The sequence below is a fragment of the Lepidochelys kempii genome, chromosome 2 (genome assembly GCF_965140285.1).
Source record: "Lepidochelys kempii isolate rLepKem1 chromosome 2, rLepKem1.hap1, whole genome shotgun sequence".
NCBI classification, from domain to species: Eukaryota; Metazoa; Chordata; order Testudines; family Cheloniidae; genus Lepidochelys; species Lepidochelys kempii.
In genome coordinates, this window is record NC_136381.1 from 5,487,238 (window position 1) to 5,499,669 (window position 12,432).

The window sequence follows — 12,432 nt, forward strand, 5'->3', positions numbered from 1 at the left end:
GCCAGCACAGGGGCTGATCAGCTGCTCTGAGGCCTGGCAAACTCATGCCAGCATTGGGCTGTTTAGGGCAGTGCTTTTAGTCGCTTCTTTCTGGTCACAGGCTTACAGAAGTGCTGCAAAATGTGTCATCTTGGCTAGCTAAACTAGACTTTTATTATACAGATGGGAAAAAAGAGAAGGATAGAAACAAGAAGAAACATGGCGTTCTATTGGTCGGCCTTTTTGTTTGGATGAATGCAGTCTTTTTGTGCCTTTTCTCAGCAACATTTGTTGTGGTTGTTGTTGTGACATCTTAGAAACTTTCACTTACTTTTTACAGCAGAGCTCACAATCAGGGTGAATTTGTAGGCCCGTTGATTACAACAGACTTCCTGCCTAACACAGGCCATAGGACTTCCCTGAATGTTTGAACTACAGCAGATTTTTCAGAAAAAAAAAAAAAATCCAATCTTGATTGAAAAATTGCCAGTGATTCAGAATCAAGCACGACTCTTGGTAAATTGTTCCAATTCGCCTCTGTAATTACCCTCCCTGTTAAAAATTTGCACCTTATTGCCAAGTCTGAATTTGTCTAGCTTCGACTCCCAGCCATTGGAGCTTGTTCGATTTTTGTCTGCTAGATTGAAATGCCCATTATCAAATTTTAGTTCCCTATGGTCAGATTGTTGTTCCCCATTGGAGGGGGGCAGCTGGTCCCTGGGCAATGGCTTGGAATTGTACAGGAAGAGATTGCAGAGCTGTTGAACGTGACTTTGCTTGTTGGATCCTTCCGCAGACCTGCCAGCCTGAAGAAGAGCCCCACTGGGAGTTCAGGGCCCCTGCCAGCTTCCCCCTTGTACAGACCACGGCAAATTATTTGACATGTTCAGACAATACAACGTGGAGAATTCAGCTCAGCTCATGTCGCCACTTCTGGCTTGGGATCTGCATCCAAAGGCCAGAGAGATAATGTCGAACTCCAGTCTTTACAGTGTAGAGTGGGAAGGGGGAATCGGGACCTTCTTTTAAAAAGGATAATGGTGAGGTTGGTCTGCTCTGGCGTTTAGAGTTCAGACTCTCTGAGGTATGGGCAGGAAGGGGGCTTACCAGTCTGAAATGGAGGGGAAGCAGTAACTGGAGGAGGAGACCTTTCTCTGCCCGAGGCAGCATGCCCCCTCTAATGGTGGGAATCAGCATTTTTCACCCCTAGATCTCAAAGCACTTTACAAAGCTGTGCCAGCGAAGCTGTGTCCGTGTTACAGCTGGGAAAACTGAGGCACGGAGCAATGACCCCATGACTTGAACAGGGTCGCACACGGAGTCAGTGGCAGAGCCATGATGAGAGGGCTGGTCCTCTGCCCTTGCCACAAGCTCGTGCTGTGCCCCCTTGTGGGACTCCAAACATACAGGCCCAGTGCAAGGACCAGCTAGAGGCAGCGTGCAGCAGAGGACAGAGCAGACATCTTGCCCATCAGGTTTCTGATCAGTTTCCATGTGCCAGAGTTCATGGGAGTGACGCTGGACCTTACCCCGGATGGGAAGGTGACACAGAGGAAAGGCTGGTCAAAGTGAAACATTTATAACTGGAATTCAGGGCCTGCTGCCCAGATCTCCTTCCCTCATTTACGTGAGTCATCCTGTTGATTTCAGCGGGGCGGCTCACATGCCAAAGTCTTTGTCATGGGAATGAGAGTGGTGCAAAGTCCAAATTCTCCCTCCTAGATGGGACAGAGCTAAGAATCCCTGGCAAGCCATTTCTGAACTGGATCCGGTTACGCTGGATCTAGTTTTACTGCAGAGGTGGGACAAATGTGCCTTGAAAACATTCTCAAGGGGCGGGGGCGAGGAGGGGGGGGAGATCCTAAGCTGGGTCAGATCCTCAGCAGAGGATGTGCTCCATGAAGACTGGATCTGGCCCAGTAATATATTTCCCTTTTATTTTTTTTGGGGGGGGGGGAGACAGGGGGGCCCGGAGGCAGGTGTCTGAAGCCAACTGGGAACTTGTCTGGGTTTTAGTGCAATTGAAAGTAAAGAACTGAGACTATTAGTTCACGTCTGGCAAAGGGCAGGCAGGTTCCGTACTAGCTGGACCAGCATTTCTGATGTGCACAACCCTCCTGCCCTTCCAACTCTGGGCCTCTCTCTTGAACTGTGCAGCGGGCTTTGCAACCTAGAGAAACTCTCAGATGAGCCCTCAAACTCGTTTCGCTCATTGTTCTAAGCAGCATTTGAAAACCGACCTCTTGGGGTTCAAGCACGCTGAGAAAATGGGAGGTGGAAATTGACATCCCCAGAGAACAAGAAAAGAAGGACTTGTGGCACCTTAGAGACTAACAAATTTATTTGCGCATAAGCTTTCGTGAGCTACAGCTCACTTCATCGGATACATTCAGAACAGGGAATCACTATGTTAAGCTATTTATCGTACAGAAAGATGGGGGACTGCAGTGCTTGGGAGCTGCTAAGAAGAAATCAAATGTGGCATGATTGGGGTTAAATGCTGGATCCCCTGCACAAGAAAACAGGTTCTAGGTGAGAATTGGGGGGCACCCTGCATTTTCCCCTGACACCAGCCCTGCATGGCCCTATTTGGATGGATTGGCTGATGAGTTTCTGTAGTTCTTTGACCTGCCTGCCATGGCTCTGTCTTGCTCCTCCACCTCCCCCCAGTACAGAACAGTGCCCACCCCCACACAGTCCCTGTCATCTGACCCTTCCTGCTATGCAGAATGGCCATGTCTCTTCCACATCCCCATCCCTGGAGGGCTGCAGCGGCAGGATGTAGTCAATGCTGAAGAAACGAGTCCCCTTGATTAGCAGCTGGGAGCAGAGCGCTGCCCAGGGTTTCAAAGCTGGGTGGGTTTGATCTCCAAAGGTCCATTAAATTCCCGGCATCGATTGAAGAGGCCACAGTTAACTGAAGAAATATCTTCCTCAAGCGTCTAACAGTGCCACGCATTGGGCAGCGTGGCCAGGAGGATTTCTCTCTGAGACCCTGCTATATTACAGCATGACACTCAGGAGGGTCCAGAGAGTGGCAGCTGTGATCACCACGGCACTGGCTCTCAGCCCTGGCACTCCCCCGGCATTGCACAGGTCGCTGTAACAGCACGAGATGGGGTGGGACTCCCCAATTCCATCCGGGTCGGAATGCATGCACGTTTCAGCGCAGGATTTGGAGACGGTGATGTTCCTGAAAAAGGGGTAACCTGTAATGGATAGATTAGGAAAAAAAAGGGAGAGAGAAATGGTGAAGGGAGGTTTATAGATTTAGGGCCTGGTTCTCCTTTATGCTAAGGCTACTTTACACTGTCTTGGAAGTAGAAAGGGGCCTTAGAAGGGTAAGCAAACTATATCCAAAGGAGCCTGAGTGCAGGTGAGCAAAAAGCTCATTGGCTTTAGTTAGTATCTGTAATCCAGTGGTACCCACAGTGTGCCAGGTGCTGTGTACGTGCATGTGAAGACACAGTCCCGGTGCCAAAGTTGCATGGAATTCAGACCCAGGCACCAGCTGGTATTCCCGTCCTCTCCAGGGGCCTGATTCTGAATGGATGCCAGTGTAAATTAAGGTTTCAGAGTAACAGCCATGTTAGTCTGTATTCGCAAAAAGAAAAGCTCATGCTCAAATAAATTGGTTAGTCTCTAAGGAGCCACAAGTACTCCTTTTCTTTTAGTGTAAATTAAGGGTAAAGTCACTGCATCTTATGACGGGGCACAGCCATATGAGCAGTACAGTAGTTTCTCCGATAATCACACAGTGCAGACGGTCAGTTCAGAGTGTGCAGAAGATGCTCCTGTAAAATTAGCACTGGCATGTTGTTGTTCTCCTTTGTAAACAACCAGCGCCGGCCAAAGCTTCTGTGAAGCAAAGTGAACAAAGGGAGTCCAGGTCCCCACAAGTTAGAGAGGTAAGATTGCCTGATACATAGAACCATAGAATAGCGGGGTTGGAAGGGACCTCAGGAGGTCATCTAGTCCAACCCCCTGCTCAAAGCAGGAATGAAGCATAGATGAAGCAAAGTAAGCAGAGAGAGCCCAGATCCTGGTGATTTACCACTAGGGTAGAGTTAAATAGACTATTCTCCTTCTTCTGTAAATTTGGATTTGGACTTCTCCATTTGGGTTCCTCAGAGACAGTGTAGGGGACAATCTCACACTGGCTGGGGAAGCGGGTAGAAGGAAAAAAGGGAAGAGGGTGCGTGAGAAGTTATAACCGAGATGCATTTCCTTTGCCTTGTTTATTTGCAGTGATTGGCTGAGACTTACCCGAGTCTACAGAATGCAAAGTTGTCTTGCATGCAGTGTCGTTCTTAGAGCAGTTGCTGACTGTGGTGCACGCAGAAAGATCCGTCGGTTCTTTGCAGGTGTAGCATCGCAAGGACTGGGCTGTCAAGAGGAACAAAATGGCATGCCTCTGAATAGATCTTAGCAGGTGCTGAGTGTGGCTCTGCTTTTTTGTCAGCTTTGGACAACCTGCAATTATGCTAAATGGCTGTTTAGAACACCAGATTCCCTCCCCCCCGCAGGGTACATTGCGATTGTAAGTCACAGGTTCAAGTACCTTGATAACCAGCCATGTGCAATGGCATTTGAACCCAGAACTTCAGAGCTGAAAGCATGAACCTCTACCACTTGAGCTAAAAGACCAAGCTGTAGCTGGCTCATTGATTATTATTCTTTTATTTTGGAAGGACCTAAGATCCAGTGTCCCCTAGTTTGGGTTCCGCAACTTGAAAAGTGAAGGGATCTAGTATGAATCACCTGCCTGGCGATCCTCATTACTTCCTTGTAGGATTGCTACCTCTGAGGTTATACCAGGTGCCTGCATGGTCAGCATTTTTGCCAAGCAGTAGACCCTTGTTCCTGTCCCGCAGGTTTATATACATGAGATCCGGTGCTGGGAGCTGTTGTGTGTCCACGCACAAAGAGCAAGTTCCAGCCACCTGAAATGACTTTGCTTTTAGATTAAGAAAAGCAACAAAGAACAAAAGAGATGTTTCCTCGTGAGTGTGTGTACATGCTGTAGTAAGATGAGGCCCTGAAACTTAAACCCTTGTATCAGAGGCCTGGTATGAGGCCTAAGGCCTGAGCTAAAGTAATGGTCAAGACTTGGCTGACATAAAGCAAAGTTAAGCTGCGAGCCAGAGGCAGGCCCTGCTCACAGATGCTGGCAAGGAAAGGGCTGATGTTGCAAAAATACACATCCCTAAAGTATGACAGGTTTCAGAGTAGCAGCCGTGTTAGTCTGTATCCGCAAAAAGAAAAGGAGGACTTGTGGCACCTTAGAGACTAACCAATTTATTTGAAAATAAGCATCCGATGAAGTGAGCTGTAGCTCACGAAAGCATATGCTCAAATAAATTGGTTAGTCTCTAAGGTGCCACAAGTCCTCCTTTTCTTTTTACATCCCTAAAAGGTACTGGACACTCGAGATACCAGAACACCCTGAGGCTTGCACATTCCGCACACATAACAAGGAACAGGTGGACCCATCCTAAAGACAGGAGAAAAGGGCAGTATGGTGGATGGCGTTGTTTTGTTCGAACCAACGTGTACAAGGGGAGAGGCGGCACCTTGCTACGTAGAGGTGTTGCACCTCAGTACATCAGGAGCGCTGTGTAACTTGTTTGTACTTGTGTATAAGAATGCATCCCTGGGGCGGTGTGTCTGTCCAGCCTAGGGGGCAGTGGAGTGTCCCGCCACTGACTGAGCTGCGTCCATTGTCAGAGAGCACATATGGACTAGCAGAACTGTAGACATCTGATGCGGGGAGCTAGAAGACTGTGTTTCGTTTGACCATAAACCTGGCCGGTGCCTTCGTACCTTATCGGAGTCTGTGGTCATTGGGGGTTCTCTCGGGGTCTGCTGTGTCAGCGATCTGCGCAGAGCCAGGGCAGCACACAGAGGGAACACACGCACGCAGCTGACTGCTATCAGCATTGGACAGAGCAGAGCACCACACTGGTGGCGTCTGACAACACGTGTGTGTGTATTCTGGACCAAACTGCAGCGGCACCAAGGGCAAAGTGGTTGCTGTCATTTCAAGGTGCTGTTCACATGAAACAAAACGGGTCTCAGTTATACCCCTACCATAGCACCCACTATCACTGAGCTCCAGCTTCCACTCCAAGGCCCCCTCGCACTTGCTCAGAGGGTTCTCAAAACAAATTCCTTTCAGGATGAATTTTTCTATGCACATTCTCTCAGCTCAGAAGAGAATTTTATGAAGTTAGTTAGTTATTTTTTAGACTAACTTGGTTCAGCCACCATCTGAGTTGTGTATGTGTGTGTCAGTTGCACTGATGTAACTGAGATCAGAATATGGGCCAGTGAATTTCAGATTTACCCCAGAGTTACTGAGGACAGAGCAAGGACAATGCACTCCTTAAGGTATGCTATTGCGGTATAAAACCACTGATGATGTTACAGTTGTTTTGTAAGAGCAACTGCTTGCACAGTCAAGACCTTTGACGTATTTCTTCTTTCCTATGTGTCCTTTTTATAAACGTGATCAGTCTGGTAGTAGTTAAAAAAATGCAAGAAACGTTTCTACTGCCACCGCCTGGCGAAAATGTAGAAAGAAATGAATTTTGTTTCTAAGAATATATTACTTGGATCCAGGTGCTCTGTATGGACAATTCTCCATAGCCTCATCATAGAATATCAGGGTTGGAAGGGACCTCAGGAGGTCATCTAGTCCAACCCCCTGCTCAAAGCAGGACCAATCCCCAATTTTTGCCCCATGTCCCTAAATGGCCCCCTCAAGGATTGAACTCACAACCCTGGGTTTAGCAGGCCAATGCTCAAACCACTGAGCTATCCCTCCCCCCTACCTAGGGTAGTCATTTTGGCTGGAATTTTCAAAGGATGCTAAGGCAATTAGCTATCCAGTTCCTATTGAATTTCAAGGGGAGTTGAGCATGTAGCTCCTTTGAAAATGCCAGCCTCAAACTGTGCAGAGGGAGGGCAGAGTATGAAATGCTCCCATTTTGATTTGCAGATGCTCTCCACCTACTTTGCACAGGTCGGAATGACAATATAGGGTGGAAGACTGTGGTAAATTAGGCTCAGTGGGCCAGATCCCACCTCGCAGGGTCCTAGAGTCCAGGCTCTAGCCCGAGCCGGAATGTCTGCACCACAGTTAAACAGCCCCATAGCCTGAGCCCTATGAGCCCAAGGCAGCTGGCATGGGCCAGTGGCAGATTTTTAAGTGCGGTGTAGACATATCCTTGTGGTACGGGGCTAAAACCAGCAGTGTAGATGTTCTCCCTTGGGCTGGATCTCGGGCTCTGAGACCCACCCCCTTCTCTGGGTTTTGCAGCCTGAGCTCCAACCCAAGCGGGAACATCTACACTGATCATTTTAGCCCCGGGTGTGAGTCCTGTGAGCCTGAGTCAGTTGGCCCAGGCTCTGAGACTCACTGATGTGCTATTTTTTTTTTTTTTTTTGCATAAAGATGGTTGTTAACATGTGGGATCAGAACTTCAGCAAGTATAAATCATGGTCCGGCCAGCGAATTTTGGTTGGGCCTGATTCTGACCTCACAACAGTTTTCCACTAGGGTAACTCCATTGACTTCAGTGGAGTTACTTCTGATTTACACCAGCTTAAAGGAGAAGAGAATCAGGCCCCCACAGTCCTTGGCAAATCAACCCTTCCCAGAGGAGCAAAAGGCCATTATTGCCATGGAGAGGGGGCCGTGGAAGGGACCAAAGAAGCACGGGGGAGAGGTTACAAAACTAAGGAACAATCCAATGGTGAGGAAAGAGTCCACGGAGAAGCAGAACAAGGGCATACAAAGGGCTGTGCAATGCTCTGGCCTGCTGTCACGGTTCCTCCCCCACTCTGAACTCTAGGGTACAGATGTGGGGACCTGCATGAAAAACCTCCTAAGCTTATCTTTACCAGCTTAGGTCAAAACTTCCCCAAGGTACAAAATATTACACCTTGGACTGGCCGCTACCACCACCAAACTAATACTGGTTACTGGGGAAGAGCTGTTTGGACGCGTCCTTCCCCCCAAAATACTTCCCAAAACCTTGCACCCCACTTCCTGGACAAGGTTTGGTAAAAAGCCTCACCAATTTGCCTAGGTGACTACAGACCCAGACCCTTGGATCTTAAGAATAATGAACAATCCTCCCAACACTTGCACCCCCCCTTTCCTGGGAAATGTTGGATAAAAAGCCTCACCAATTTGCATAGGTGACCACAGACCCAAACCCTTGGATCTGAGAACAATGAAAAAGCATTCAGTGTTTTACAAGAAGACTTTTAATAAAAAATAGAAGTAAGTAGAAATAAAGAAATCCCCCCTGTAAAATCAGGATGGTAGATATCTTACAGGGTAATTAGATTCAAAAACATAGAGAACCCCTCTAGGCAAAACCTTAAGTTACAAAAAAGATACAGAGACAGAAATAGTTATTCTATTCAGCACAATTCTTTTCTCAGCCAATTAAAGAAATCATAATCTAACACATACCCAGCTAGATTACTTACTAAAAGTTCTAAGACTCCATTCCTGTTCTGTCCCTGGCCAAGACGACTACAGACAGACACAGACCCTTTGTTTCTCTCCCTCCTCCCAGCTTTTGAAAGTATCTTGTCTCCTCATTGGTCATTTTGGTCAGGTGCCAGCGAGGTTACCTTTAGCTTCTTAACCCTTTACAGGTGAGAGGAGCTTTCCCCTGGCCAGGAGGGATTTCAAAGGGGTTTACCCTTCCCTTTATATTTATGACACCTGCACACCCGAGAGTGATTCAAGGGATCCCGGTTCCGTGCCCAGCCATGCCCCGTCTCACTGCAGGACCTAGGGCAACTCACTTTCCCCTCTCTGTGCCTCAATCTTTCCATCTGTAAAATAGGTCAGTGTCATGTCCCCCACCTATGGTATTTTAATATTAAGCAATGTTATGATACCCCAGAGGGAAATAACTAAGTATGTGGAATAGGTTACCTGGAAGGGGGCTGAAACAAGAACATGGGGCAGACCCTCAGCTGGGGTTAAGTTGGTGCAGGTCTGGTGAAGTAAATGGAGCTCTGTTCACTTAACCCAGCAGAGTAGCTGGCCCGTGGTATATAAATAAGTCCAGCAGATGGAGAGGATCGAGGAGTAGGGAGGAAAGGCAGGACAGCGCGAATCAGGAAAACCCCCAAGTGGTTAACTCTTGAAAGACTCCCGGGTTACACCTAAAGTCACAGCAGAGATGTCAAGAGAACCCCCCCAGCAGGCTGTTAAATCTCAGCACTACCAGGGATGCGCACTGCAAGGATATATAACAGGAACACAAGGATCACAACAAGACTGGATCACACCCAAGCTTCATCAGGGCCAGGGTCTGTCCCTGACTGTAGCCAGAACCGGATGCTTCAGGGGAAGGTTCAGGAAACGCTATAGGAGGCATGTGGAGGATCATCTCCCCCATGAAGGTCTCATTCCAACCCCACTAGCTAGAGATGGGCTTAAATGCTGACTCCCATGGGTTATCTCCTTTTCCAAAATTTGTGTTAGCATTAACTATCCGAGTTCTGGACATCCCTCCCCATCGTCTGGCCAACGCTGATTTACAGACTGCCACCACAGTCACATAGCAGGTGGAGTGCAACCCATCCTGCACCTAAAGGACCAAACTGGGGGGCTAGGTGGAGCACGTGTCAGGTCCGATCCCTGCCTGCAGTTCCACGGCCTCCTTCCTGTCCTTTCACCCTCCCTGTTCCGCTGTGGGTCATGGATCTGGAGCAGAGAGGAGGATCCCTCGGTTCCCATTCTCCCTTGCCCTGTTACCTTGTTAGTTCTTTACACCAGCGTAGAGGGGATGTGAGATGTGACCACTCTGAGGCAATCGCATTACACAGGTGTGGATGCCTGCACCAAGTGCAATGCAGGACAGAAGGAGAGCCTCCCTCTTCTGCTGTCAGTAAATGCCCGGCCGGGAACATCCCCCCCATTTCCCTTCCCCAAAACCTTCCTTTCATTTTGCCTGATAATTTTGTCAAATAGATAACAACACTCCCACCCTCTCTCTGGGCTGTCCAGACCTTTGTCCAGCGCAGCCGCACACTGGGAATGTCACAGATAAATCACTGCAGTCCGGGGAATCCAGGTGAAGCCCCTGCAATCTTACCTAGCTCCACGCACACAAGGCCAGCCAGCAGAAGAGCCAGAAGCACCTTCATCCTGAGCAGACCCTCAGCCTGGACAGCCAAGAAGAGCAAGAACTGCTCGCAGGGAGCTTTCTACTCTTCCCCTCTGCAGGTGACTTCCCGTCCTCCGCTGGTTCTGATTAGAGCCTTCCCCAGACCCCTGTAGTGGAACAAGTTCCTTGAGTGATCTTATCGCAGCAGGGCCCCGCCCTCTTCCTCCCCCATCCCTGCACATCCTGAAGCTCTCCAGGGCTGAAAATAGCAGTACAGAGGGGTTATGTTCAGGGACCTTTGCATTGGTCAGGGTGGGGTGGGGTTGTACCCTCCCCATCAGACAAGAGCAGAGGGGTTCATACAGCTCATCCCCCTGCACCGGAGTGACTCTTCGTGCCAGCTCCTTGTGCCACACTGATGCCCCTCACTGACCCTCTTCGCTTTTGCAGGCAGCTGGGGGCCCCAGAGAGATAATGGCTCTGGATGAAACGGTCTTTAGAAGCTCTGGGCGGCAGGGAGTGAAGTGGCACCAGGGAAGTGAAGCAAGTCCGACAGCATGGACAGTCCTGCAATCAGACTGCTAGGCTGGGACTTGGGCGACCAGCGCTACACTCTGCCACAGACTCCCTGTGTGACCTTGGGTGGGTCACTTAGCCTCTCTGTGTCTCAGGGGACACTGCTGCTCCTTGCTCCCTCCCCTGTCTTGTTTACGCAGATTGGGAGCTCTTTGAGGCTGGGCTGCCTGCCACTTTGTGTTTGTACTGCCCTGAGCAATGGCAGGTGCTCCTGGAATGCAAGGTACAATATACTTTGCTCTCTCTTTCCCTGTTTGCTGTACACTGGCCTCCGTTACTCCAATCCTAGCAGTGACAGGATAGCAACTCCTCTTCCCCTCAGCAGCCTCCAGGCCTGGAAGAGTTTATTTGCCCATTCTGCCCTTCTCTAGGCCCCACTGCTCTCAGACTAAGCCAGCCCTCCTCTCCAGGGCTGTCTAGGTCCTGATATGGCCCTTCCTCAACACTCACGTGCTACACAGCAGGAACTGAGGCATGGTCAACAAAGGGACTCACCTGAGCATTAAGCTCAAGTAACCTGATTCCCAATCCTGGGCCTTGACCACTGGCCTGTCCTTCCTCCCTTGATGAAGCGTTATCAGGAAACCAACCCCTCCCGATCTCCACCCTTGCCTGGTGCAAGCCCTCATGTGATAGGGCACAGCTGGCTCACCCTGCTCTGAGCAAGCCTAGATGATAATCATAGAGGTCGTGATGGTGAGGAAAAGCCAGGGACAGTCCACATTAGCTCTCTAACTAGTGCTACCCACTGGTGGAGCTGCATCAATGCAATAGCCAGAGGTGGGGAATTTGCTTGGGATCCATCTGGGGAGGGTCTTCTGGGATTTGCTGAGTGGTGGGGGATGTGCTGGGATTCTGGCCTCTTTACCCAGAAGTGGTACCATGGAGGAGCTGCACCGTGGCCCAGAATCTTCCTGGCTATTCAAAGTCCAAGGGAACACGAGAGTTTTTAAAGACAACACTATTGATAGTGATCGCAGTGATAGAAAACGGTTGTGGAATGGGTCGATGGGGTCTCAGCAGCCAACAGTGTAGGAGCCCATGAGAGCTGGCTGTATTTCAAAGAATCCCTATTGAGGTTACAGGGACAAACCATCCCGATGTGTCGAAAGAATAGTAAATATGGCAGGCGACCAGCTTGGCTTAACAGTGAAATCCTTGCTGATCTTAAACATAAAAAAGAAGCTTACAAGAAGTGGAAGATTGGACAAATGACCAAGGAAGAGTACAAAAATGTTGCTCAGGCATGTAGGAATGAAATCAGGAGGGCCAAATCGCACCTGGAGTGCAGCTAGCAAGAGATGTTAAGAGTAACAAGAAGGGTTTCTTCAGGTATGTTGGCAACAAGAAGAAAGCCAAGGAAAGTGTGGGCCCCTTACTGAATGAGGGAGGCAACCTAGTGACAGAGGATGTGGAAAAAGCTAATGTACTCAATGCTTTTTTTGCCTCTGTCTTCACGAACAAGGTCAGCTCCCAGACTGCTGTGCTGGGCAACACAGCATGGGGAGGAGGTGACCAGCCCTCTATGGAGAAAGAAGTGGTTAGGGACTATTTAGAAAAGCTGGACGTGCACAAGTCCATGGGGCCGGATGCGTTGCATCCGAGAGTGCTAAAGGAGTTGGCGGCTGTGATTGCAGAGCCATTGGCTATTATCTTTGAAAACTCATGGCAATCAGGGGAAGACCTGGACGACTGGAAAAAGGCTAATGTAGTGCCCATCTTTAAAAAAGGGAAGAAG

General features: G+C 49.2%; 1 protein-coding gene across 1 annotated transcript; it reads right to left on the bottom strand.

The window, feature by feature from the left end:
- Nucleotides 1-2,309: 2,309 nt before the first annotated feature.
- LOC140905834 (ly6/PLAUR domain-containing protein 2) lies at nucleotides 2,310-10,244 on the bottom strand. The gene is made up of 3 exons (XM_073329331.2): nucleotides 10,107-10,244; nucleotides 4,246-4,365; nucleotides 2,310-3,188 (listed from the first exon to the last, which is right to left on the bottom strand). The coding sequence occupies exons 1-3, from the start codon at nucleotides 10,156-10,158 to the stop codon at nucleotides 2,983-2,985; spliced, it is 378 nt and encodes a 125-aa protein (XP_073185432.1). The 5' UTR covers nucleotides 10,159-10,244; the 3' UTR covers nucleotides 2,310-2,982.
- Nucleotides 10,245-12,432: the final 2,188 nt, after the last annotated feature.

Bases quoted from the DNA above. Each gene is read 5' to 3' on its own strand.
- LOC140905834 (XM_073329331.2), bottom strand. From the start codon at position 10,158: ATGAAGGTGCTTCTGGCTCTTCTGCTGGCTGGCCTTGTGTGCGTGGAG. The intron at 4,366-10,106 runs GTAAGATTGCAG...TCCTCTTGACAG, and splicing joins CCTTGTGTGCGTGGAGCTAG to CCCAGTCCTTGCGATGCTAC. The intron at 3,189-4,245 runs GTAAGTCTCAGC...TATCCATTACAG, and splicing joins TTTGCATTCTGTAGACTCGG to GTTACCCCTTTTTCAGGAAC.